Source organism: Pelodiscus sinensis, chromosome 2 (genome assembly GCF_052426305.1).
Source record: "Pelodiscus sinensis isolate ZL-2025 chromosome 2, ASM5242630v1, whole genome shotgun sequence".
In the NCBI taxonomy this organism is placed as follows: domain Eukaryota; kingdom Metazoa; phylum Chordata; order Testudines; family Trionychidae; genus Pelodiscus; species Pelodiscus sinensis.
In genome coordinates, this window is record NC_143053.1 from 152,381,004 (window position 1) to 152,405,631 (window position 24,628).

At 43.8% G+C, this 24,628-nt stretch overlaps 1 protein-coding gene and 1 long non-coding RNA gene across 3 annotated transcripts in view; both read right to left on the reverse strand.

The window, feature by feature from the left end:
- The window catches only part of FH (fumarate hydratase), a 39,690-nt gene extending 15,481 nt beyond the window's left edge, over window positions 1-24,209 (reverse strand). The window contains exons 1-6 of one of the 2 annotated variants that reach the window (XM_006134112.5): window positions 24,031-24,209; window positions 17,039-17,173; window positions 9,172-9,282; window positions 4,713-4,889; window positions 3,671-3,853; window positions 2,140-2,305 (exon numbers count right to left, since the gene is read on the reverse strand). In XM_006134112.5, the coding sequence (XP_006134174.1) occupies window positions 2,140-2,305; window positions 3,671-3,853; window positions 4,713-4,889; window positions 9,172-9,282; window positions 17,039-17,173; window positions 24,031-24,150 (892 nt within the window). In that variant the 5' untranslated portion in view covers window positions 24,151-24,209. Of the gene's footprint in view, window positions 1-2,139; window positions 2,306-3,670; window positions 3,854-4,712; window positions 4,890-9,171; window positions 9,283-17,038; window positions 17,174-23,577; window positions 23,927-24,030 lie in introns of those variants that run through there. The other variant, XM_075921630.2, reaches the window with a different exon arrangement.
- On the reverse strand, window positions 3,261-3,664 carry LOC149525354 (uncharacterized). Its single transcript, XR_016348904.1, has 2 exons — window positions 3,491-3,664; window positions 3,261-3,443 (listed from the first exon to the last, which is right to left on the reverse strand). It is a non-coding gene; the product is annotated as an uncharacterized LOC149525354 (long non-coding RNA).
- Window positions 24,210-24,628: the final 419 nt, after the last annotated feature.

Here is a 24,628-nt window from a genome sequence, read left to right on the forward strand (position 1 = left end):
CTGGTTTTCACTAATTTTTGGAGAAGCCTTATTTTTTATTAGACTAGAAAGCCAAACATTTCTGCTAGAATAGAAATATTCCTCCAGCTAGAATAGGAATCAATTCACAACTTAGTGAAGATTCTTTGCGCTTCTAAGAGCTGCATGTAAAGATAATGCATGATAACAGTGCTTTCTGTGGTTAATCTTGGCTTCTCTTTGGGTGGTTAAGAGTTAATGATTTCTAAGTAATCCAGTATGGATAAAAGTTGTTCATAGTGATTCATATTAAGAAGTTTATACCAACACATTTGCTTCAATTTAACTTATTCATACATGGACGTAAGTTTCTGCATATTTCAGTATTTTTAAAGTGGGAAGGGAGAAGAACGGGATTTCAGGGGCAGCCGCTCTCTTCCCGCGGCGCTCAGCCCTGCCGGCCAGGGAAGCCAATCTCCCCGCAGCCCCGCCAGCCGGGCCACATAGCAACAGCTGGAACTGGGGCCACAGTGAGGCTGCCCAGTAGGGACAACCTCACCATGGTCCCGGCTCCAGCTGCAGCAACCCACCACGCCACTCACCCTGCTGCTGAGTGGGGAAGTGGGCAGGAAGGGAATTCCTTGAGAACCCCAAGAGGCGTGGCCTGGCAATGTGCCACAGCCTGGCAGACAGGGTTCACGGCCCACTCCCAGACCTGTGGTTGGGAACTGCTGACATAATGCCTTCAATGATTAGCAGTCACATTGGCCAATACCATAACATCATTCAATTCATGAAAACTTTCATACTCCTCTTATGCCTGAATGTCAAGAACAGTGGCAACCCTTTTCAATAGAGCTTGATGAGCCCAGTAATCCTCTGGAGGTTAATAGCCTCCTCCAGAGCCTTGTCTGGCCATGAGGAAGGGGATGCCATAGGATTCTGAGGCCATAGCTGCTCAATGACTTGTGGTGAGGAGTAACTTCTGGCTGATGATGAAGGCTGTTCTCCATTGCAATAACCCAGAAGGGTCTCAAAGACAAAAATATAAGAGGGATGCCCTACGGTATCCAGAATGGCCACTGGTATGGGGCTAGTACCCAGCCTCGAATGCACCATTGCCCCTTAGGAGAAGGTGGCCAGTACTGTGACTCGCATGACCCACAGTCCCCAACTCTGTGATGGAGTATCCCCTCTGTCTTTAATGGGATACAGATGAATGAACCTCTGAATCTTAAGAGGAAGAATCTGAAATGTCCAATGTCAATAAGGCACAATTAGTTGGGATATCAAAGGAGCCTTGCCCTTTGATTGCACCAGCCTTTGCAGAAATTAGGGAAGAAACACTACACTGAGTTCCTAATATTAAGAGGCAGGTACCACAGGCATGGGGATTGACTGTAAACTCTGCACCACCAGGGATACCAGTATTGAGAGACTAAGGAATTCTCTTGTAGTTGCGTTTAGAAGTGGCATGGCTGAAAAGTCTGTCACAGAAACCTTTCAGGTCCAACACACCTGATGGACCTGGCATAGGTTCCAGAGGCAGCAGCTTCTCATTTTAGGTGAAGAATATTCTCAAAGTGGGCCACGGCAAACCTGATGCCAATGGGAGCTATGAGGCTCTGCAGCTATGGACACCTTAGATAAACAAAGCAGTGAGAGCCCACCGGCAGCATACCCATGCGGGCCCATGGCCCACTTTGAGCAACACTGAGCTAGAATTCCTTGTAAATGTGACATTGGCCTTTAATGTATGCTTCACCTAAGCACTTAAGGCAGGTGTTGTGAGTGTCACTCACTGTCATAAGCCTCAAGAAGCACATGGCAGCTTGAATCCTTGTGATCTAGGGACCATATGCAGAAAAAATCCTCAAATGGATATCAACCTATCTGATTTTTTAAACCACTAAAATTTACTAACTATATACATGCATTACTAAAAAGCTGAAAGAGAACTCTTCTGGTACTGAAGGACTGTTTTGGACAGTGAAAAGGAAATGAAGGGGGCTGGAGTGGCTCTGCCCTCTACCATCTGCATGCAGTGGCATGTGGCAGTAGCTTGAGCCACACAACAGGAAAAAGTTTCTAACAGACAAGCACTGGGCTTATAGACTCCAAGAGTGGAATGCACATATGCAATCACTCGAAGAAGAGTCTCTCCTTTTGGGTTATCCTTACCTGTCAGTGAAGCTACTTTAGCCGCAACCTTCTCTGCAAAACCAATTCTGGTATTTAATCCTGTACCAACTGCAGTGCCACCAGCTGCCAGCTCATACACTCTTGGCATGGCTGATTTAATCCTAGCCACACCATATTTAATTTGTTGCACGTAAGCACTGAATTCCTTTGAAAGAGGGGGAAAAAAAAGAAAGAAAACCAAGAATTATGTAAGAATTGGTAATTTGTAGTTTAATGTCATGTATCCCTTCTATTTAAAAATGACTTCTAAGCAATAGTGTATAATTTGACTATGAAACAGTTTTCATAGATTAACAGGCTGCTCATGTACTGAACAGTTCGGTCCCTAAATGTGGAGGGCCAACCAGCATATCTTTGTATATAATTGTCTCTTTCCCTCTCCTTTACCTTTCAGAGGTTGCTCATCTTGGGCCCTGTTCTGCAATAAATTCTGAGAGGCTGCATGAGTCAGCATATTCCACTCAGGTATGGACTGCAAGATCAAGGAGACTTAGGACGTGTTGTCACTCAAAGTTGAATCAGTTTAACTGGAACTGGTTTAAAAAATATTTCAGACAGGGCAAAACCTGTGTGGGCACTCAATTTTTAAAAAGTGAAATCTTTACCAAATTAATCTAAATCAATTTTAGCCGTGTTTGGATCAAAAGAGCATCCACACAGGAACCAAACTGATTTCAAAACACATTTAAATTAGCAACCTCTATGAGTAGACAAAATCTCAGATTTTGAAAGTATAAATGGTTGGAACAGTCTTTTTATGAATGTATAGAATAAGGCCTAAATCTGACTGGATCTTTTGGATGCTACTGCAATAGAGATAACTGCTGATACAAGTTTTAGCTTGACATGGTATTCCTTTCTGGGAACTATCAATTGAAAACACAAACAAAACAAACAAACACACACACACACACACACCTGTCCAAAAATATTATTACTACCATAAACATTAGAGTTCTGTATTTTTTTCCAGCTTGAACATTTGCAGATATTAATAACTTAATGCAAATTTAATAGTAAGAGTTATTAGAGTAATCCACCAAATTCCTTCAATAATATTGGTCATCTGGCATAAAAGAGAGAGAAGCATATGTAATACTCAAACAACAGTCTACTTTTACTTACAATTTTAAATATATTTCACATTTATTTCTGCAGTCTTGATATAATCTACTCAAAGTGATTTTTTTTCCTTGAAATTCATTGGTTAAAAGAAAGATTCCACACACATACATGTAGGAATAGGTGAAAAATTTGTGCATTAATTTTCAGTGAACATGAACCTAGGATGATTTGTGCATTTGTGCATTAATTTTCAGTGAACATGAACCTAGGATAATTTTTCTGGATCAAGATTTTATTGCTCTTCAATATTTGTCTTCAATTGCTATGCAAATTCTTCACTTATATGTACCTTGAGGAAAATTATCCATTACCTCCATTAGTTTACAATAATGCTCCAAACAAGCGGGTAACATTGTACAAGGTTCTATTGCTTAGTGTTTTATACCTGACCAAGAGAAAGTGGAACAGCATCCTGTGTATGAGTGCGTCCTATTTTTATTATTTGGGAAAATTCTTTGGATTTTTCTTCAAGTGCATCTTGTAGCTTTTGTAGTCCAGGTAACAACACTTCATTAACTTCCTGTGCAGCAGCAATATGCATTGCTGTTGGGAATGTATCATTTGAGCTCTGTGAAGGAAGTTCAAGTCTCATTATTTACAGGCTTCTATCTAATGTTCATTATAGTACCTGAGTGCTTCACATAACATTTACACTTTAGTGGATTTACCTTCAAAACCTCTATAAGGTAAGAAATTAGTATCCTAGTTTACATAAGGAACTGGGATACAGAGACATTAAGTGATGTGTCTAAGGTCAAAGAAGTCAGGGCAAGACCCCTTCTCCCCCCCCCCCCCAACTCTCCTAAACCCAGCCATGGAACCAGATACCCACCCCCACCCACCCACACCCCTCCAAAACCTAGATGCAGGCTCTACTCTATGCAGCTTTGTTATTATCCTGCTGGGTAGAGATACTTTATACCTGCAGATAGCAGGAGTGCATAATATAAAGGTTCAATCACCCCTGGAACAACTTGAGTCATGCCCTTTCCACAGCAGGCCTCCCCTTTACCCTTGTTTTCCCTGTCAGGAAACAGTAACCCTTCCCTGCAACTCCCAGCAGTTATTCCTGACTTTCTTTCAGGTTTTGGCAGCTGCCTCAGTAGGAGGAAGCATGGTTGCACCATGTGATTGAGCAGGGCCTGCAAGCCTGGGAACCACAGCCCACCCATGCAGGAATTCTGTTTTTATAAGTGCAAGAAAGCAGTAATTTAATATCCATCTAATTCACATCACTTAATTCAAAAAAAGCTTTAAAGAAGGGTTTTAAAATTTCAGACCTGAAAAATCCATTTGTGTATCAAATGCACAAAAATTAAAATAGTAAACTCAGAAGAACTTTGGGATTTTTCTAGTCAAAACTACTATTTGAAAGCTTTATTGTTGGCAAAACAACCAGAAAAATATTTGAAAATGTGAATAATGACCTGGCTTTTATTAACATGATCATTAGGATGCACTGGATCTTTGCTTCCTAGTTTACCTCCCATTATTTCAATGGCTCTATTGCTTATGACTTCATTTACATTCATATTGGTCTGTGTTCCAGATCCAGTTTGCCACACCACCAAAGGAAAGTGATCATTTAATTTACCTTCAGACACCTATAGAAAAATAAATACACATTAATTACTGTAACAATATAACCACTAGATATTTTGTAACTATACACCAAATACTGCTCTGTTAAGATTTATTTACAAATGTAACTACTGAAGTCAATGAAGTTTATATATACAGGCAGTCCCCGGGTTACGTACAAGATAAGAACAAACCTACTAGTCCCTAAGTTGAATCTGTATGTAAGTCGGAACTGGCATCCAGATTCAGCCGCTGCTGAAACTGATCAGTTTCAGCAGCAGCTGAATCTGGATGCCAGTTCCGACTTACATACAGATTCAACTTAAGAACCCCAGGCATCCCCAAGTCAGCTGCTGCTGAAACTGATCAGCGGCTGATTCCAGGAAGCCCAGAGCAGGGGCTTCCTGTAGTCAGCCGCTGGTCAGTTTCAGCAGCTGCTGACTCGGGGATGCCTGGGACAGAGCAGCTGGGGTGCTGCTGGGTTGGTCCAGTAGTGCCGCCACTCCTCGGCGCTACTGGACCAACCCGGCAGCACCCCAGCTGCTCTGCCCCAGGTGTCCTGATTCAGCCGCTGCTGAAACTGATCATCAGCGGCTGAATCAGGACTCCTGGGGCAGAGCAGCTGGGGTGCTGCCGGGTTGGTCCAGTAGCGCCAAGGAACGGTGCTGCGGGACCAACCGGCAGCGCCCCACCTGCTCTACCACAGGCCCGGGGCTTTGCTCCACATCTCCCTGGTCTGCTGGGGGGGAGGGGGGGGGGGGGCGGCGCACTAGCTGCGTCCCCCCCCCCAGCAGACCAGGGAGACGCTGAGCAAAGCGGAGGAGGACCTGGGCGGGACCGCAGCGCTGATCTGGAAGCGCCGCGATCCCGCCCGGGTCCTCCACCGCTTTGCTCAGCGTCTCCCTCGTCTGCTGGCTCCTCTCCCCTGCCCCCCCCCCAGCAGACCAGGGAGACGCAAAGCAGCTTTTCTCGCCCCGCCGCTCCCGTCGTCCAGGGCAAGAAAATCCCCGTTCGTAACTGCGGATCCGACATAAGTCGGATCCACGTAACTCGGGGACTGCCTGTAATTAAAAATAGGGAACAGTGTTCATAATTAGGATGATGAAGGCTGTCATTTTCCCACTATGTTTTAAGAGACATCATCTTCAAATGCAGCAAGACATTCACTTAAATGTTAAATTTCCTAGTCTACAGTGTTAGAAATAGTTGAAATGGAAAAGGCCTATCAAGTTATCTTCTCTCTCTGTAGGATTATCCCTTACCAGTTTTTCTAGACTTTTCTTCACAGCATTCAAAGTGACTCAGATTCCTCTCCTCTTGGATGAGGCTAGAGCAACAGTGTTGAGACCTTCCTTCCCAAGGTGCTTGTTAAGATTAGAAGTAAAAGGGTGTCCCCACTAAAGGAAAAATCTGATCAGCTACTACCAAATTCAGAAATTAGTGGGAAGATTTATCACAGGATTCTCTTTTGAAGGTATGACTGCCCATTTGAACTCAACACACCCTTGGGCACACAGGTCACATTAGTGCTTAGCACGTTTAGGACAACCATAATCTCCAAAATAGTGATAAGTAGTTGTTTCTAGAGAGATCTAATTCCATGGGTGTGCAATCCATTCAAATGGGCTTCCCCATTCCCGGCTGGGCATAGAATTTGGATACAAGGCATTTGGAAATCAGTTTCCAGTTGGGAATGATTTCTAGACTGGTGTCAGGCCAGAAAAGCAGTTATCCAGCTCCCATACGAGTAATCCTGTGCTTCCTGCTTCTCCTGAAACCTCAAGGCCTACTGGCATAGCTCCCATAGTAAAAGAACCAGGCACTATGAACATTAGACTCAACATCAGTAGGGACTGATTTGCTGACACCCTCTAGAGTGTTATTATCGATCAGTCAATCATCCAAGAAGGGAAATATGTAAATTCCTAATCTCTGCAGGTAGGCAGTGCAGAACAGTTCCTCATTTATGTACAACTCTGGACCTTACTGAGGCTTGTATTTTAATAGGGATTCTTCCCAAGCACGGATGCACTGAGACAATTCTGTGTGCAGATATCACCCCTATGTGAATACAGGCCCCAACAAAGTTCAGAGTACAAAGCCAGCCACCTTTCTCTTGATCATACTTTGACTCAGGTTTTCAAGATCCAAAACTGATTAGAATCCTCCTTTCCTCTTGATTTTCAGAAAAAAGTTTTATTCCAAATATCCTCTGTGCAATAGCACGTGAGCCATTTGACAGGTGAAACTTGATTCCCTGCAATAAAAGATAGTGCCTGAGAACAATCTTGGTGGAGAGAATAGGAAGGAGTACCTCTATACTAGCGGTCTTTTTAAAACCTGATCACGTAGCCCCCACCATACAATGTTCAGAATTTGGACATCTAAGGTGGCTAGGAGACTTGCATCCTAAAATACAGTAATTACTCACTTAACATGTGCCCGCTTAACATATTTTCGTGATAGCACGATTTTGGGGGGGGGGGGGATTTTTTGAACAACACGACTGTCCCCAAAATAACACGGTTTCCCCAGCTGGCCAGTCGCCGGCGGCTGCGCAGGGCTTCCCCCACCTCCCTTCAAAGTGGCGGAGGGTTCGCTGCTCGCCGCGCCATTCCCCAGAAACACCCTCTCGACAGACGCCTTGCTTCCTCTCCTCCGACACAGCTTGCAGGCCAGCGGCTGGGTTTCCTCATTCCCCACCACTTGAAACGCAACTCCCACCTTTCCCATTATTTTCAATGGGAAAATTGACCCCAAATAACATGTTTTCACTTAACAAGATCACTTTTTGAAACGTATCTACTGTGTTAAATAAGGAATTACTGTACAGCTAATCAGTCTCCAAATAAGATATCCTGGAAAATTACAAAAAGAAGCTGGCTGGCAATATAATCTATAACTCACAAACACAAAAAAAGTGGTGATGTTAACTATAGGAGGCTTGGGACAGTTCATCGTCCACTGTTGCTATCAAGTGGTCTTTGGAGGAGGATTCTGACTTTTTTGAAGTTAGCATCAATGAGAAAGACTAGCAGAACAAAGCCTGCAGTCCCCGCAAAAAAAAAAAAAAATCATCTATGGGTGTCCATGAAGCAGCTTCTTGTTACCATAACTCCTGTCTCAAAGGTAAAAGCACAGCTAATGGTGGGCCCAGTGCACAACTTCATTAATTAGCTCTGATTTCCTCAGATTTGCCCTGAATAAAGGGACTCAAACACATGATTCTTTCTGGAGTTTGCCTTCACGGCCAAAGGGAAGTCAGCACTGAAAATTGCAGGTGTGGACTGGTAAAACCTTTCTTGATATTTGAATAAGAAGTTCTTTTGCTCTTTGGAATAAATAGAGTCTATAATGAGAGACTGCTCTGGTTCCAGGTGGCAAATCTTAGACCATGAAGACGTAGTTGTGAGGATATTCTTCTAGAGGAGCTCCAAAAAATAAACAAAACAACAAAAAACAAAGAAAAATGTAGGAATGACCAAAAATTGTGCCAAACTTCATCCCAATACCCTGATTTTAGCCCGATTCTCTCTCTCATTCTTAGCCCATATAGTTGGTGAACTCTTTAGAGAAAGGATCTTGTATAGCTCAAGAAGCATTTTAGAGGGCTTCATAGGAAAGTCAAGTAAAGAGAAGAGAAAAATAACCTATATTATCTTTTTTAAAAGATCAAAATTTGTTACGTTTAAGTATCTAGTCAATTCTATAAAACTTAGAAAACATATGTGGTTAAGCAGATTTCTCAAGTAGGAAAACAGCTTGCTACTACTGATGCATTACTGTATCAATTTGGGAAGCAGAAGATGTTGATAAACTGGAGAGAATTTACAGTAGAGCCACAAGAATAAGTCAAGGATTAGAAAACATGCTTTTAAGGAGCTCAGTCAATTTCATTTAAGAGAAGGTTAAGGGTGATAAAACACACAAGTATTTGATAATGGGCACATGAGACTACAAAAGTATAACATTATCCACTAGAATTTGAAGCTAGACAAATTCAGACTGGAAATAAGGTGTAAATTTTTAACATTGAAGATAATTTACCAAGGATCATAGTGAATTTTCTGTCAATGGCAATTTAAAAAAACAACAATCAATAGTTTTCTAAAAGATACAATCTTGGAATTGTTTTGGGGAATGTTTGAGGTCTGTGTTCTACAAAGATCAAAGCTAGAGGGTTTCAGTGGTCCCTTCTGGCTTTGGAATGGACACATTTTTTCAGAATCATTGCTGTACGAAAAACTATTGTGCACTAAAATAATTTGAGGTTTAGTTCTGATGTTTTCAACACTTTTCTCCTACCTCATCTGCTGCCTTTATAATGGCATTAGCAATCTTCGGCTCAAGACCATAATCCTGATTTACTTCCGCAGCTGCTCGTTTCAAGATCCCAAACGCTCTTATAACTTGAACCTGAAATTTCAGAAATATGTTAATGATATCAACATATATTAGTACAGAAGGTACATGAAGACACGAGGTTTGTCTAACTCCTAAATGTAATTTTAGCAAGTGGACAATCAGATGGTCCACAGGATGACATATGCTGTATGATCCATTCCTCCACTGAAATGATGCAGTACAGAAAAAAAAAATTAAGTACTTTGCAATTCCTTTTCCTTTGTACTTAATGCCTGTTTTGGTGTGTAATGTGGAAAAGGAATCCAAATCCAAAATCTGGACAGATATTGAAAACAATTAAGGCCAGGTCTTTGATATCTAGTGCAGTTCTGGCTCTTCAGAGTACTTCAGTCACTGAAGTAACAAGTACTAGGTTTAGTGTTATGCTTTGTAGGATGAAGACCTTATTTGCAAGCTCTTTGAGACCTGGATGTAAACTCCAAAGGCATGTGTTAAGGTGCTCCATATCCGTAAGGGTGTATAATGAGCCTCCTTTGATTTTAAATTGGTGAAAGTGTGAAACCAAGAAAACTTTGTCTTTTTCTACAGGGCTCTGTTGCATTTGCTTAGCTTGCGGGTCCCTAAACACTGTGGCTACATCTATACTGCCGTCTCTTGTGCAAAAAAGTATAAAAATGAGGTGAAGCATGGAACATCGGCATGCCTCATTTTCATAATTAATGAGGCTCCTTTTTTGCGCAAAAGGCTTTTGTGCAAAAAGGAGCTGTCTCCACAGCTTATTTTTCCGCAAAACCCCCCTCTTGCACAAGAGCCGTTCTTCCTGAAAAAAAGCGGAAGAACAGCTCTTGTGCGAGAGGGGGGTTTTGTGGAAAAATAAGCTGTGGAGACAGCTCCTTTTTGCACAAAAGCTTCTTGCGCAAAAAAGGAGCCTCATTAATTATGAAAATGAGGCAGCGCAATTTTCCACACTTCACCTCATTTGCATTTTTTTTGCACAAGAGAGGGCAGTGTAGACATAGCTTCATTTAAAAAACACATAACCAACCACTTGTTTGACTTCTCCTTGTATTTTCAGAGTTGTTGTTCATTTGTTCTCTGTGTTGCTTTATCATTTATTTTTACTGTTTTCTGTGTGAAGTATTAAATTGATATCCTGTCGTTCTGTCAGGAGGCTCAGCTACACACAGTGAAGCCACATCGGGTGCATAAATATAAGAAGTTGTATTCCAAAGCATATTACATCTCATGGCCTTTACGCATTACTAAATATGGGCCTCTCAATCATAGAATCATAGAATAATAGGACTGGAAGGAACCTCGAGAGGTCATCGAGTCCAGCCCCCCGCCCTCAAGGCAGGACCAAGATCCGTCTACACCATCCCTGACAGATGTCTATCTAACCTGTTCTTAAATATCTCCAGAGAGGGAGATTCCACCACCTCCCTGGGCAATTTATTCCAATATTTGACCACCCTGACAGTTAGGAATTTTATCCTAATGTCCAATCTAAACCTCCCCTGCTGCACTTTAAGCCCATTACTCCTTGTTCTGTCCTCAGAAACCAAGAGGAACAAATTTTCTCCTTCCTCCTTGTGACACCCTTTTAGATATTTGAAGACCGCTATCATGTCCCCCCTTAATCTTCTTTTTTCCAAACTAAACAAGCCCAGTTCGTGAAGCCTGGCTTCATAGGTCATGTTCTCTAGACCTTTAATCATTCTTGTCGCTCTTCTCTGTACCCTTTCCAATTTCTCCACATCTTTCTTGAAATGTGGCGCCCAGAACTGAACACAGTACTCCAGCTGAGGCCTAACTAGTGCAGAGTAGAGCGGCAGAATGACTTCACGAGTTTTGCTTACAACACACCTGTTGATACAACCTAGAATCATATTTGCTTTTTTTGCAACAGCATCACACTGTTGACTCATATTCAACTTGTGGTCCACTATGACCCCTAGATCCCTTTCCGCCATGCTCCTTCCTAGACAGTCGCTTCCCATCTTGTATGTATGGAACTGATTGTTCCTTCCTAAGTGGAGCACTTCGCATTTCTCTTTATTAAACCTCACCCTGTTTACCTCTGACCATTTCTCTAACTTGCTAAGGTCATTTTGAATTATGCCCCTATCCTCCAAAGAAGTTGCAACCCCACCCAGTTTGGTATCATCTGCAAACTTAATAAGCGTACTCTCTATCCCAATATCTACATCATTGATGAAGATATTGAACAGTACGGGTCCCAAAACAGACCCTTGCGGAACTCCACTTGTTATCCCTTTCCAGCAGGATTTAGCACCGTTAACAACAACTCTCTGACTATGGTTATCCAGCCAATTATGCGCCCACCTTATCGTGGCCCTGTCTAAGTTATATTTGCCTAGTTTATCAATAAGAATATCATGCGAGACCGTATCAAATGCCTTACTAAAGTCTAGGTATATGACATCCACCGCTTCTCCCTTATCCACAAGGCTCATTATCCTATCAAAGAAAGCTATCAGATTAGTTTGGCATGACTTGTTCTTCACAAACCCATGCTGGCTATTCCCTATCACTTTATTACCTTCCAAATGTTTGCATATGATTTCCTTAATTACCTGCTCCATTATCTTCCCTGGGACAGACGTTAAACTGACCGGTCTGTAGTTTCCTGGGTTGTTCTTATTTCCCTTTTTATAGATGGGCACAATATTTGCCCTTTTCCAGTCTTCTGGAATCTCCCCTGTCTGCCATGATTTTTCAAAGATCATAGCTAAAGGCTCAGATACCTCCTCTATCAATGCGGAGAAGCAGGCAATTAAGCAGGCAAGCAAGAATCCAACACTTATGCCTCTTCTGCTACCAACAGTCCCGGGCCCTCTGTCCGTGCTCTAGAGGGCTGGTAGCGGGCACTGCTCCAGCGTGGGGAATTCCTGGGCATCCATATGGCCTAGATCCACAGGTGGGACTGTCAGTTCAAGCAGTGCCTTTCGGCTGTTTTATAACTATTCCTTTTTTAGGGGCAAAAACATCCACTAGCAGATTCTAGCAAGAAACAACTGCTATCCAATTCCTACACATCATGTCCTTGAGCCTAATTATCTCACAACTTGTTTATGCAGCTAAGGAGGCTTTGAGCCAGCTCATCACCGGTTAGAAGCGGCCCAGCACTGGCTTCAGCCGAGCCACTTGCAAGAAACAGCAGGGGTAATTGACGGTCAACCCCAACATATTCTTTGGAAACTGTATAAGCCTGAGTGAATACTTTTTACACTCCTTCCAGTATCAGAAAATATTGTATTAATATGTGCAATTAGAACATGACTATTTCTAGTTGACTCAGATTTGTTTAGCATCTTAATAAAGCTGCACTTTGTGGAGATGATATGCTTTCAATAGGGATGATTTTGTGAACTGCAGAAGTCCATAGCATAATATGTTTTAGCAGATGCTTCATTTTTTGATGTAAGCTTTCCCTGAAAATTTAGTGGTCTAGTATGGTAGGAGGAACAGGTTATTAAATTGGGCCCCTGAAGCATATTTTGATGCTTTCAGTTAATGGCCATGCCTTTCTTTATATAGCTATTTTGAGTATACCATGTTTTGGTGCGTTTACTAGCTTGAGTTGTTAGAAAGGATGATAAAGTACATGTATTTCAAGGGCAGTGATATTTTATTTGATTTCATATTGCATATCTTAAGCAGTGACCAGTTAATTATGCCTTTTTTAATATTCTTCTTCCATATCTATGAACTGTTAAAAAAAACAGGGTTTTTGTACTGGTAGAATGTATCTGTACATTATCTCAATACTGGTGCACATACCAAAAGGCAATCTGTCCATGGATGGAAAAAATGAGAGGGAACACTGGTAGGAGGGTAGGCATTCAGAATATACCGGAATGGTAATTGTAAAATACCTGTCTAAAACTGGCATATTCTCTGGCAAGTAATGGTGTAACAAGAAGGGAAGGTGTGAATTGAAAACCAACTTGCTCCTTTACAAATGTCAACAATAGGTACTTGAGCCACGAAAGCTGCAGTAGAAGAGTGCTCTAGAAGAGTGTATAAATACCCTAGATGGTAGGGTCATGTTAGTCAGACAGTAGCATAAATGGGTCCTGGAAGAGATCTAGGAGGAGATCCTCTGGAAGAAAAGTGGATCACCCTTAATTCTGATAGCAATTGAGACAAAAAAAGGGTAGAAGTTCAGAATGATTTAGCATTCTCTATGTAAAAAAAAAAACTAGTTCTCTTCTCACCTCCAATTATGAAGCCTTTTTCATGTTTAAGGTGACAGCATTTTAGAAATAAAATGTGGGAAAATAGGTAGCGTGGTTAATATGCCTTGTCCCTCTGGGTTTGCCTATCACGTATGATCGGCAGGAGGCATTTAAAAGGGAAAAAACTGCAGTCGTCTGATGGGGAAGGAGCAGGATCACCAAAGCAGAAGACTGCCAGCAGGACTCCTCAAACAATAGGTGGAACTCCCACCCAGGAGATCTTCACCCCGACTCTACAAGGAGTACGATTAACTCCCAGGGAGAGACTCAAGAAGGCCTGCAAGAGATAAGGGCTCCTTGTAAGAAGAAACCAGGGCCTATGTTGGAGCCACCAACTGCAAGTAATTGAGTGTAGTCCAGTTCTTCCATTGTTTCAAAACAAATCTTAGGGATCACCTTTACAGTTTACTTGGGGAGTCCCCAGAACTGGAAGATGTGTCTGACTACATGTGGGCATAATGACCTCTCCTGTTCATTAGCGAAGTATCTGCTCAGCTGATGTACCACTGTGTTTTGTTTCCCCAGAAGGTAAGCAACTTTGTGGTGACTTGAGTGGAATCACATGCACACCCAGTTTTCAAAGGTGAGCTGTTACCACTACCATGCATTTTGCACAGGGAACATCTTCCAGGTCAAATGGTAGTACAGCAAACAGAGTGACAACTGTTTGACAGGAACCTGGGAAACTTTCAATGGTCAAGACATATTGTGATTTGGAAATAAGCATCCCAAATCAAAGACAGCATGCCAGTTTCCTTGTTCTCGGGAATAACTGATGCTAGGGTAATCATAAGGAATTTTATTTTCTTCAGGAATTTGTTCATAGATTTAATAGACCATCTTTTGACTCAGGGATCTGGAATTTATGGGTATAGCAGCCTCCTCCCTTGAAAGCCAATTATATTATTGTATGGCCCCTTTCTGAGGAAGAGATAGGACTTCCCATTGAGTGTAATCTTGTGAGAATGGTCCCTCAAGAGGGATGAGAAGGTTTGGGGAAAAGGAGCTCAAGTAAATGGATGGCATACTCCTGTTCCACTGTGGACGGTGGGGGGGGGGGGTTAATATGCAGACCAACTGGATTGATGTTATGTAAGTCTAGGCATGTAGGAAGTGTAACAATTGGTAAATAAAAAGGCAAAACAGATGGAAGCTATATTCCCTGGAAGCTATATTCCCTGGAAGCTGTACAGCTACATGGCAGCACAACAGGCTATCAAAGGCCATGCATGTGGGGAGAGGTGCCCCTCCTGCATCCTAGCCCCACCAGAGCTACTGCAACTGGGGAGAGGCACCCCTCACCTGGCCCTGAGCTGCAGCAGTGAGAAGGATGGGGGGAGGGTCTCTCTCCTTGGCACAGCCCTGAGGCAGCCTGCACTACAATTTCCTCAACTCGAGCCCCACCCCCAACAATATCCTCACCTCCTCATACCTCAAGCCTCTCCCCCAGCCCTGAGACCACACACTGAACCTCTCAGCCCCACCCCTGCTGTACACCATGTCACACCTCACCTCCCTAGTGATGCACACTACAAAATCCATTCATATATGGATGTGAAAAACTAGAGGGAACTAGGGCTGGCCTTACCATGAGGAGAACTGAGGCGGCTGCCTCAGACGCCAGACTTGGGGGGGAAGGGAGGCGGCGGCACCACTAGGACACAAGAGTGTAGAAAATTGTGTCTGCTGCTGGTGCATATGTATTCTCTCTGTTCTAGATGCACAGAGATGGTGGAGTGCTGTGCTGGAGGAAAGAGGGCACAAAGAACAGGAAGAGGACAGAATTGAGACCTTTCAAAGTTTTGGCCCAAGCGAGGAGGCATGGGGGCGTCATTTGAGCTCCCCGCCTCGGGTGCCAAAATGTTGTGGGCCAGCCCTGGAGGGAACACTGGATGGAAGAGAAAAGACTGTTATGCAATCCCATAAAAATTCCTGTTTAGAAGAAACAGCTACATGGGATGAGCTCATTGATGCTGAACTGGAGGACAGTGGAGTGTGCCTTCTATAACACCTTTTTTTCCTAGATGAATCTTGGGAATGGAAAGCAAAGTTGTGGGGTCAAAAGGTTGTTGATGACAAAATACTGTCATTTTGTTGCTGGAGTGTTGATTCTAAGGAATTGGAGCATAGCCTTACAATTGTGAAGATTGTCATAATTTTTCTCAGAGAACAGAGTCGGACCTTCCTTTTCCTATATTGTCTGTTGAACTTCGGAAAATAGTCAGAAAGACCATAATGATGAATACCTTATCATAGCAATGATGCCATAATTCAAGCTGGATACAGAGGACCACATTTCATGGTCAGTGTGGTGGTGATGAAGTGACTGCCCTCGTATACCAGAACATAATGGCGGGCAGCAATGGGGACTCTAGAGCCATCCTGACAGTTACTGTTGAGGAGAAAAGAAATCTCCAACATCTGTGTATGAGGTTCTGTCAAGGCTGTTCCACACTCTGGCACTTCAAGTGCAAGGCCCACAAGAGTCCTTAAAAATACTCTGCCCCTAAAGTCTTTTGCTTAAAAAACAAAACAAACCACTCGCCAGGGTCACGGACTCCAAGACTCCCCAACCTTCGATGATACGTTTCCACCACCCAAATGCAGAAACTCCCTTTTTTAAACCCAGGAAGACACACTTGGGAATTTCTTCCTATGGGGTTACCCCAAGCTCTTTAACCCTTGCTCAAGAAAGAACTCAAAAACTGTAATTTCTTAACAGCAGATTTTCAGTCTCAAGCACATAGAACCTCTTGCTTTTTAGGACACAGGAATCAAATCATAGTCTTAAAAATGGTGATTTTATTAATAAAACAAAGATAACATACTTGGTAAAGCATACTTGGTTGCTAGGTGTTACAGAGCAACTAAAAAAAGATTTTAAGCACTGAGAATTGCTTCCCTGGGATTCAGTTTCAGTTACAATGTTCGAGGAGAGAATTAAGTCAGCAGAGAGAAGTCCCACAAACCAAGAAACCTGATTGCCTCAAACTACACATTCCCTGTCTACTCACATCTATTGTTACATGGATCGGTCCTTTTAGATATGAATATAGCTGAAAACCCCATGTCTGGCTACCAAGACTTCATCGCTCCCTCTCAGCTCCTGCTCAGAGCTCACACACAAAGCAGACTGAAAACAGGCAAAACCTATTTAATTTCAAATTTGTCATGATCTTCACACTGGCTGTCTGGGCTCCCTGCCAACATTTCTTGGATACAAAGTGTTCTGGGTTTAATCCTGTACAGGCAATTTTGTTACTGAATGCTGGGATGTCTAGAAAAGGGTAGTACTGCTCCCATCCATCACTGGTGCGCATATACATACAGTGGAATAGATATGTACAGTCACTCTAAGAATACTAAGACCTTGATGTGAGGACTGAACCTTCCAAGCATAACTGAAAGCTGCTATTAATCTTGTGTTCCTAACTAGTTTCTAGCAAAACTATAAGGAAAAGTGACTTATGTTTTTGAGAGCTTATACTGTAAAAAAAAAAAAAAAAAAAAAAAATCAGGAAGAAATGTAGATTCAAGTTACTTACTGGCATTCTCTCAGTAACTCCACCTATCTTGAAGTTCATTGTAGATCTCACAGTCTGAGCACCATAATACTTGTCATTTGGGACCTTTAGTTCACCAAAGGTGTCATATTCTATTCTAAACGAGTCTTGGGTGGCCTGAAGGGGAAAAAAACAAAAACATTTCTTTAGAAATAATATAAAGGTCTCGCATATAGTAAATGAAACAAGATAACCCCGCAAGAGAGTGGGGAGGTGGGGAATGCTACAGATGGCCATGAAATAAATTTTTAACATTGCAACCCCTCTCCCTCCATTTTTAACTTTTTTATTTTGAAGCACTCATTTCTACACTATAGAACAATCAAAAGTGTTATTATGTTTAATACATAATTCAGTACTGGATCATAGTCAGCCAGTAATAAGTTGTTTGAGAGAAACAAGGCTTCTTCTGCCTGGTGTATGAAGTAATTCATACTTATGAAGCATTCAGTTTCTTTCAACCAACTATCAATTCACCCCACAAAGTATAGTCACCTATTCTGCAGCTTCAATTGCAAAAGCTGAAAGTACACACAGATCTGGACTTCGTATGACATGTATTTAGAGAAAACTCAGTCTAAACGTTAATATTGTTTTGAGACAAAAGAATACATTTTATCTAAGCCATAGGATACCAGAACGGTTTTTACTGTTAATAACAGAACAGGTTGAAACTCTCTTAACCAGGATTCTCTAGTCTGGCAACATCCAGACCATGCATGTTCCAGGACCAGAGCGTCTCAGTGGAGGGCTAGCACCTGGGAGCCCTGCAGGGCAGCAGAGGCTGACAAAGCAGTGTGGGCCAGCAACAGGGGGGAGCTGGCTGGGAGGCTGGCGGTAGGCCCAGGGCTGGAGCAGGTGGTGGCAGGAGGGCCAGAAATAACTTCCTCTGGTCCAACAAAATCCCTCATTTGGGAACTGTCAGGTCCTGAGGGTGCTGGCCCAGGAAGTTCCAGCTTGTAGTTCCACAATAAGAGGAAAATGCCCATAACTAAATATTCCACATATCTAATATGGTTCTGTTATAATATTTTATATAGCCAGGAGCAAACATTTAGTTGACTTAAGTGTATATTTTAGAGTTTAAGTATTTTTTGTTGTTGTTTTTTAACATTTGTCATGGTGAGATAAAACCACATGAGATTCCTCCACGTAAATCATGACACAATTTGTCCTCCTTTGGCTCAGCTAGAACCAGCAGTATTTATTGAGGAAAATGTAAAAAAGGACCCATGCTTCTTACTTTAAGTATCACCTTGTTCAGTGGTTCTCAACCTCTGTCCCATGGGCTGTTTGTGGTCCAATCAGTACACAGCTGCAGCCTATATGACATCTTTAGGACCATACAGGTAGTATATACAACATGTGGCTGCACACAGAGAGCTGCATTTGTGGCCAGCAATGGTAAACAGGTTGAGAACCACCGATCTAGCTCCTCTTAGTTTTCTTTATCCTACTCAATTTGCATAGATCATTCACATATGCTCTTGATCTAGCATCTACTGAACATTTTCTATATTTACTTTTACAACTGTCAATGCTTCACGAGGTCAGCGACTAAATTTACCCTTTGAATTCATAAACATGCCAGGCACTGATATCCAAATTAGCCCTGTAGTATCTGTAACTGGTATTAGGTTTCATAAATGCCCAAAAGCATTATCTGGGCACTTAAATGAAGCAGCCAAATTTGAAGCCATGTCCAAGAGACAACTGATGGAATAGAATATAGCTTTAATACTGAAATCATTATACCAACGGCTAGTCCTCAGAACCAGATATACTCAAAGATATAAATTCATTTTGACTATCTGTGATCTATTATAAATTAGCTCCAAGTTACCCTGGCACAGAACCAGTTGTTCAAAACTTGCAAAGTTCCAGTGTCAACAATGGGAGAAATTAAAATAAGTTAATGGTTAAGACTGATGACAGCTAACAGTCCACTGATCTATGAACTATGGAGTTACCGAGTATTAATTCAATTACTGTCATCAGAATGCACGTTTCACAAATAAAAATTATGAAGTCTTTACTGTAGGAGCAATTCCCTTGATTTAAGCATCATCCAGTGTTTAACAATCACTTTTGACAAACAGCCTTCAACAATTCAAAGAATATTTTTTTTCCTGTATTCCAAAATATAGGAATCACAACCAATCAGATCATTGGTCCGTAAAGTCAGCATCCTGTATCTAGCTATAGTCAACCCCATATACTTTTGACAGGCAAAAAGGCCAATAATGCACACTTAATTATGCAAGTCTGTAGAAGCAGGGTACAGAATTTCTTCCTGATTTAATCTGGATTAACCTAATGTCTGTGTATCTACAAACAGTTTCACCTAAAGAAATACAAATATTTTTTTTAAAATATATTACGTAACTGTGTCCTGTAGCAGTACATTCCGCAAGCTATGGACACTGCATATAAAACACATGTACTGTTTTTGGTATTTAGTTTGTCTGCATGCCACTATTTAAAACTAAATATCCTGATCCTACGCCCTACTATAGGTCTTACACAGTTCTCCAGTGGCATAAGGGAGCCAAACAGCCTTCTGTGCGAGACTGTAACAGAATCATGGCTAGGGTGATTATGAGGATGGATCAAAATTAATTATGTTTTTTAAAAGCAGAAATGCTATTTTTAAAATCAATTAAATATATCATTAAAAACAAACCTATTTGAAACTGCATATGAAACTAGAAGATTTACCTGGTGCTACTCAGGTCCTTAATTTCTGTTTTTTGGAAAATAAAATGAAAATGTACATGCTTCATTTAAATCATTGCTCAGGGATGGGGATGGGGATAAGTGATTCAGTATGTAGGTTGCCCAAGGAAGACAAGACTACCCCAGCTCTCTCACTGCTACAGCTTTGGGACAGGTGAGAAATGCCTCTTGATGGCCACTACAGCTCCACTGGGCACAGGCAGGGCAGGGGTGCATATCCCGCTACTCGGGCAGGTCCAGATTTGTCCACCCCCCCCCCATGGTTCACAACCAGAGTGAGGAATGCAGCCAACTGTGCACTTTCCCCATTCCCCTGATGAAGGGGAACAGCCAGCTATGTTGCTGTATAAACTGGGGAGGGAGTTTCAGCCCTCTCCTCCCTCTGCCCTCCCCAAGGGGTACCTGGGGGGTAGGAGGCTTGAAGCTGTGGCAGTCCCAGATGGAGGGGGGGGGTCATGCCTCCCCCAGCCCGCCAGTCCCTTTCACCTGTCTGGTGATGCACTTTTCTGTATGGTTTTATGAGACGCAATCCTATTCCTATTTTCCTGGCACAACCTTATCTTGCTTTAAGTTATGGTAAAAAGAAGCTGTATACTGAATTTGGTGGTCCTAGCTCTTACTGTTTAGGAGGAGTTCTTGAACAGACAGACACACAAACAGATAGACACACAGAAAAAATTTCTCAAACACATAGTAGATTATGACAACAAATTAAAGTTTAAACTTGTAATATTAGAATCATTTAAATTAAATAAAAATATTCAAGCAGTATATTTGCTGTGAAGTTTTAAAGAAAACCAAACTAAAAAAATTGGTGGAAGTCACTGGATAAGCATATCAAACTACTGTTTGCTGAAGTACTAAACCAGCTTTTGACAACCAACAGACTCTTCTAGGGATGTAAAATCCATTTTAAAAAGTTAACTGGTTAAATGTTATGTTACATTTAACCAGTGAACTGAGATCCCATGGGCCAGGGGCCATTCGAGTCCAGCTGGGCCCACTGTGCCACAGCCCGGCTGCTGGTTAACTGCTTACCCGAGAAGAATCACCAAATAAGGTGATATCAGTTAACCCTTTACATCCCTACTCTCTTCTGCAGGTAAGGCAAGAATACATTCTTCATTTCAGTTTATTCACCTAGTTTACCTCAATTACTAGTTAATTCAAAACTGAGACGCTGAGAGTTGAAAAAGCAGTCAAGTGTCCTTCCTCTTCCAATCTATGAATAAAAATGAAGTCTGAAAGGATGTGTGCTACTTCTAAAATACTGAAGGACATGACTAGAAAAAAAATCAACTTACTATAGTTTATATGTCCTCTGCTTAATAAACCAGTGAGTTTTAAATGTAATACATGTTTTGATAAGAAAAAGTGTTTCCATAACCAACACTGTGTGTCGGTCCCCTCCCCAACCAGAAGACTCCCTGGCTGGTCTCAGCCTAATCCCGCACCTGCCTGGAGGAATCCTGGACTGACCACAACCCCATCCCCAACCTGCTCAGAGGAACCCTGGACCAGCTGTAACCTTGCCTCCCCTCACTTCCACAGACTCAACCCAACAGTATTTGCTACTCAGCCACCCTGAAACCTTTGATCAGATATATCAAAAGCATCTTGAAGAAACACTTTTCCCTAGAGCATGTTGGGTCTGGGGAAGGAAAGGGAGGTACGGATGCAGCCAGCCCATAGCTCCTCTGGCAGAGAGAGGGTCATTCTCAGGACTCTGGCTGAGGGAAGGAGATAGGGAGGTTTGCAGCTCTGGCCACAGGGGGGGCACGACTGAAAGGAGCAGAGCCCAGAGCTAGCCTTCCCCAAGGGGAGTGCCATACACCCATACCTGCAGCCCACCCAAGCAATTTAAAAGAGCTGCCAATACTGCAGCTCTTTTAAATTGCCTGGTCTCTAGGTAGTTGCCTCTCCCCCATCACCCTCAGTCAGTGGGATCTAAGTCCTACATCTCTCAAGTTATTAGTAGAGACGTGGAAGTGTAAATGTGTACATGGTTAACCAATGAGACTGAGCTCATTGATTAACCTTCATGATTACACATAGGACTCCCCTCCACACTGCTGCCTCTGGATCAGAGGCAGCAGAGCAGGGAGAAGGGGGAGAGGTGGCTCCACAGAAGCCAGTGTGTGTGGGGAGCCAGATTAAAAGCCAGCTGCCTGTGTGCACTAGCTCCTGGGAAGCCGCCTCCCTTCCGTTTATAAACAAAAATTTCAGTGGTTACACATTTCCCTAAAAAAATGTATTTTAACATCCCTAGTTAGTAGGCCACTGTAGGGGACAACTTCCACTGATGGGAGCAACTTTTTAGTGTAAATACACAAAGTTAAGTCAAGGTAAGCTGCTTGTATGTAATGCGGTAGTGTAGACCAAGTCTAGATCATGATCAAAATCTGTCCTACTTCAGCTTTTCTATGTCAAAGCGGCTATACAAATCTGCTAGTTTCTGATAGCTTGCTGGCTTATGCTTCCTGCAAGGCCCAACTCAAAATTAACATCATCTTCTACCCTATAAAATAAAGCCCAGCTTCTCAAAAGTCCTACTCACATGTCCTCTGACCAAAAACACAGTTCAAAGTTTAAGTAATCTAAACAAATATAACTGTATAGGTTGAACCTCCCAAATCCTTTACTCTCTGGTCTGGCAACATCTGTGGTCTGGAAGGAAAGACAACAGATGTTGCTGTACAAGAGAGCCAGCTGGGAGTCCTCTGGGTGCTGGGGAGCCCCAGCTGGGCTGGCAGGGGCTGGTGCTGAAGTGGGTGGGGAGTCCAGCCCTGTGGAGCCCAAGGCCAGGGAACCCCTGCAGCAGCTATGGGGAACCCAGATAGCAGGCGGCCAATGTGGAGTGGGGAGATGCCCAGCAGAAGTGGGGCTTGCAGCAGCTGAGGGGGATCCCCAGCCCAGAACACTAGTGGCAGTGGGAAGCCCCAGCCAGGTCAGGAACCCCAGCGGAGAGGGGCCAGCAGCTGCTGAGGAGAATCCCAGCCCGAGGAGGCTGACTCTCCCTATGGTCCGGGGACATCCACTGCCCAGAGAGGAGTCTTGACCTCCTCTGGTCCTGGATCACTCAGGTCCAGGCTGGCAGGAAATCCAACCTGAACTTTTATCATAACGCAATGGAAAACTCAACTCTATCATAAATTGAGTAGAAGCTCACATTACAGTGCAAGTTTCTCAGCAAAGCTCAATATGTTACTTATTAGATCTCTACAGAAAAAATGTGATAGGAAAACATGGGGGGCAGGATACACAAATAAAATTATCAGTGATAACAGGCCAGTGATTTGTAAGTTACATGTCTGTTTGTTTTAAGTTAAATATTGAATTCCAATTCCCCCAGGTTATTGTCATTTGGTTTATTCGTTAATTTGGACTGTGCTCCTTTGAGACTAAAAAATACAGAAGCAACACTTTACAAAGCCTGTTGTAGGAAAGAAATGTCAGGTCACTTTTTGCTGGAAGCTTTTGACATTTTCTGAGGGCCTGGAAAGTGATATTGCAAGAGGCTGAAACCCGAGGTGCAGTTTCCTCTCTCTGCATATCTGAAAAGGAGGGACTGTTAAATCACATTTGCAACCCCATATTTCCATAGCATGTGTGTTTAGACTGCAGCATGGCCTCCACTTACTGCAATGGACTGTGCACAGAGGGTAAACGTGTGGGGGGGGGGGGGGAGGGGGACATGCATCACACTGCTGTGCAATTCAAAGGGTTTCCCGTGGCCCAGTCCCAGGAAGAGCGATGCCACGCGTTAGAGCATTTTCCAACCGAACCTGTCTCCACAGCTGCGGGCCCCTAGTGATTGATGTCCCGGGGCCGTCGATGGCCCCAGCGTCACGAGAGTTGGGCGCGCAAGAGGGTACTTGGGCCCCGCATCCTGCTCGGCTGCTTCTATGAGCAAGACCGATGCGCTGCCCCTTCTTGGCGCTGGCGTGAGGCGGGCGAGGCGCGGGGTCGCCAGTCACCGCGGGGTCCAGGCGACGCTCCACTAACGCAGCTGCGCAGGACCCGGCGAGACTCGGGGACTCAAGGTCCCAATCGGCTCCCACAGGCCGGCCTGGCGCGGAGTCCGCTGCTGAGTGGGAAGAGACCGCGGCCTCGCTGCCCCGGGGTCGGCCCGGATGAGCCCCCTCATCTCCTCCCCGGCCTACCGCCCTTGGGGGAGAGGCGGTTGGGGGTGTCAGTTAGAGGTCACCGCCGCCGCGTGACCCCGGGCGCGTCCTCACCATGCTGGCGCGCGGCGGGCTTCGAGGCTGAGGCTGGCACAGGAGAGCGGCGCGCGACTGAGGCACGAGGCAGCCCCGCGCGCTGCCCAGGCGCTGAAGAGGCCGGAGTGAGCGGTACATGGTGAGGGTGGGAGAACGGAAACCGCGGCGGGTCGGAGCAGGGGGCGGGGCAAGCTACTTTCTGACAGCAACTGCCGTGGGTAGGGGAGGCCCGCCTCCACTCAAGCCAATCAAGAGCCGGGAGCCGACACCAGGAGGCGGGCTCGCCCAGGTGAAAGCCAATGGGCAAGTTGAAAGAAGCGCGACAAGGGGAGAGGCTGCGTCCTATCCCCGCCCTTTGTTCAGCGGCCGCGCTTGGGCGTATTACGCGTGCCTGAGGGGAACCGAGCATGCGCGTGAGCGACTCGGAAGCCGCTGCCTTTCTCTGGCCTGGAGCGAGCGATGCTCCTCGCTGCTAAAGCCCAAGGGAGCGGGGTGGTCTGTAGCAAGCTGCTCCCTTATGGGAATGTGCTGCCGGTCGCGCTTCTGGTTAGCACGCTGGCAAGGAACTGCGCCTGTAAGATGGGGCCACCAGCCGCAGTTCCATGCAGTGCTCCGC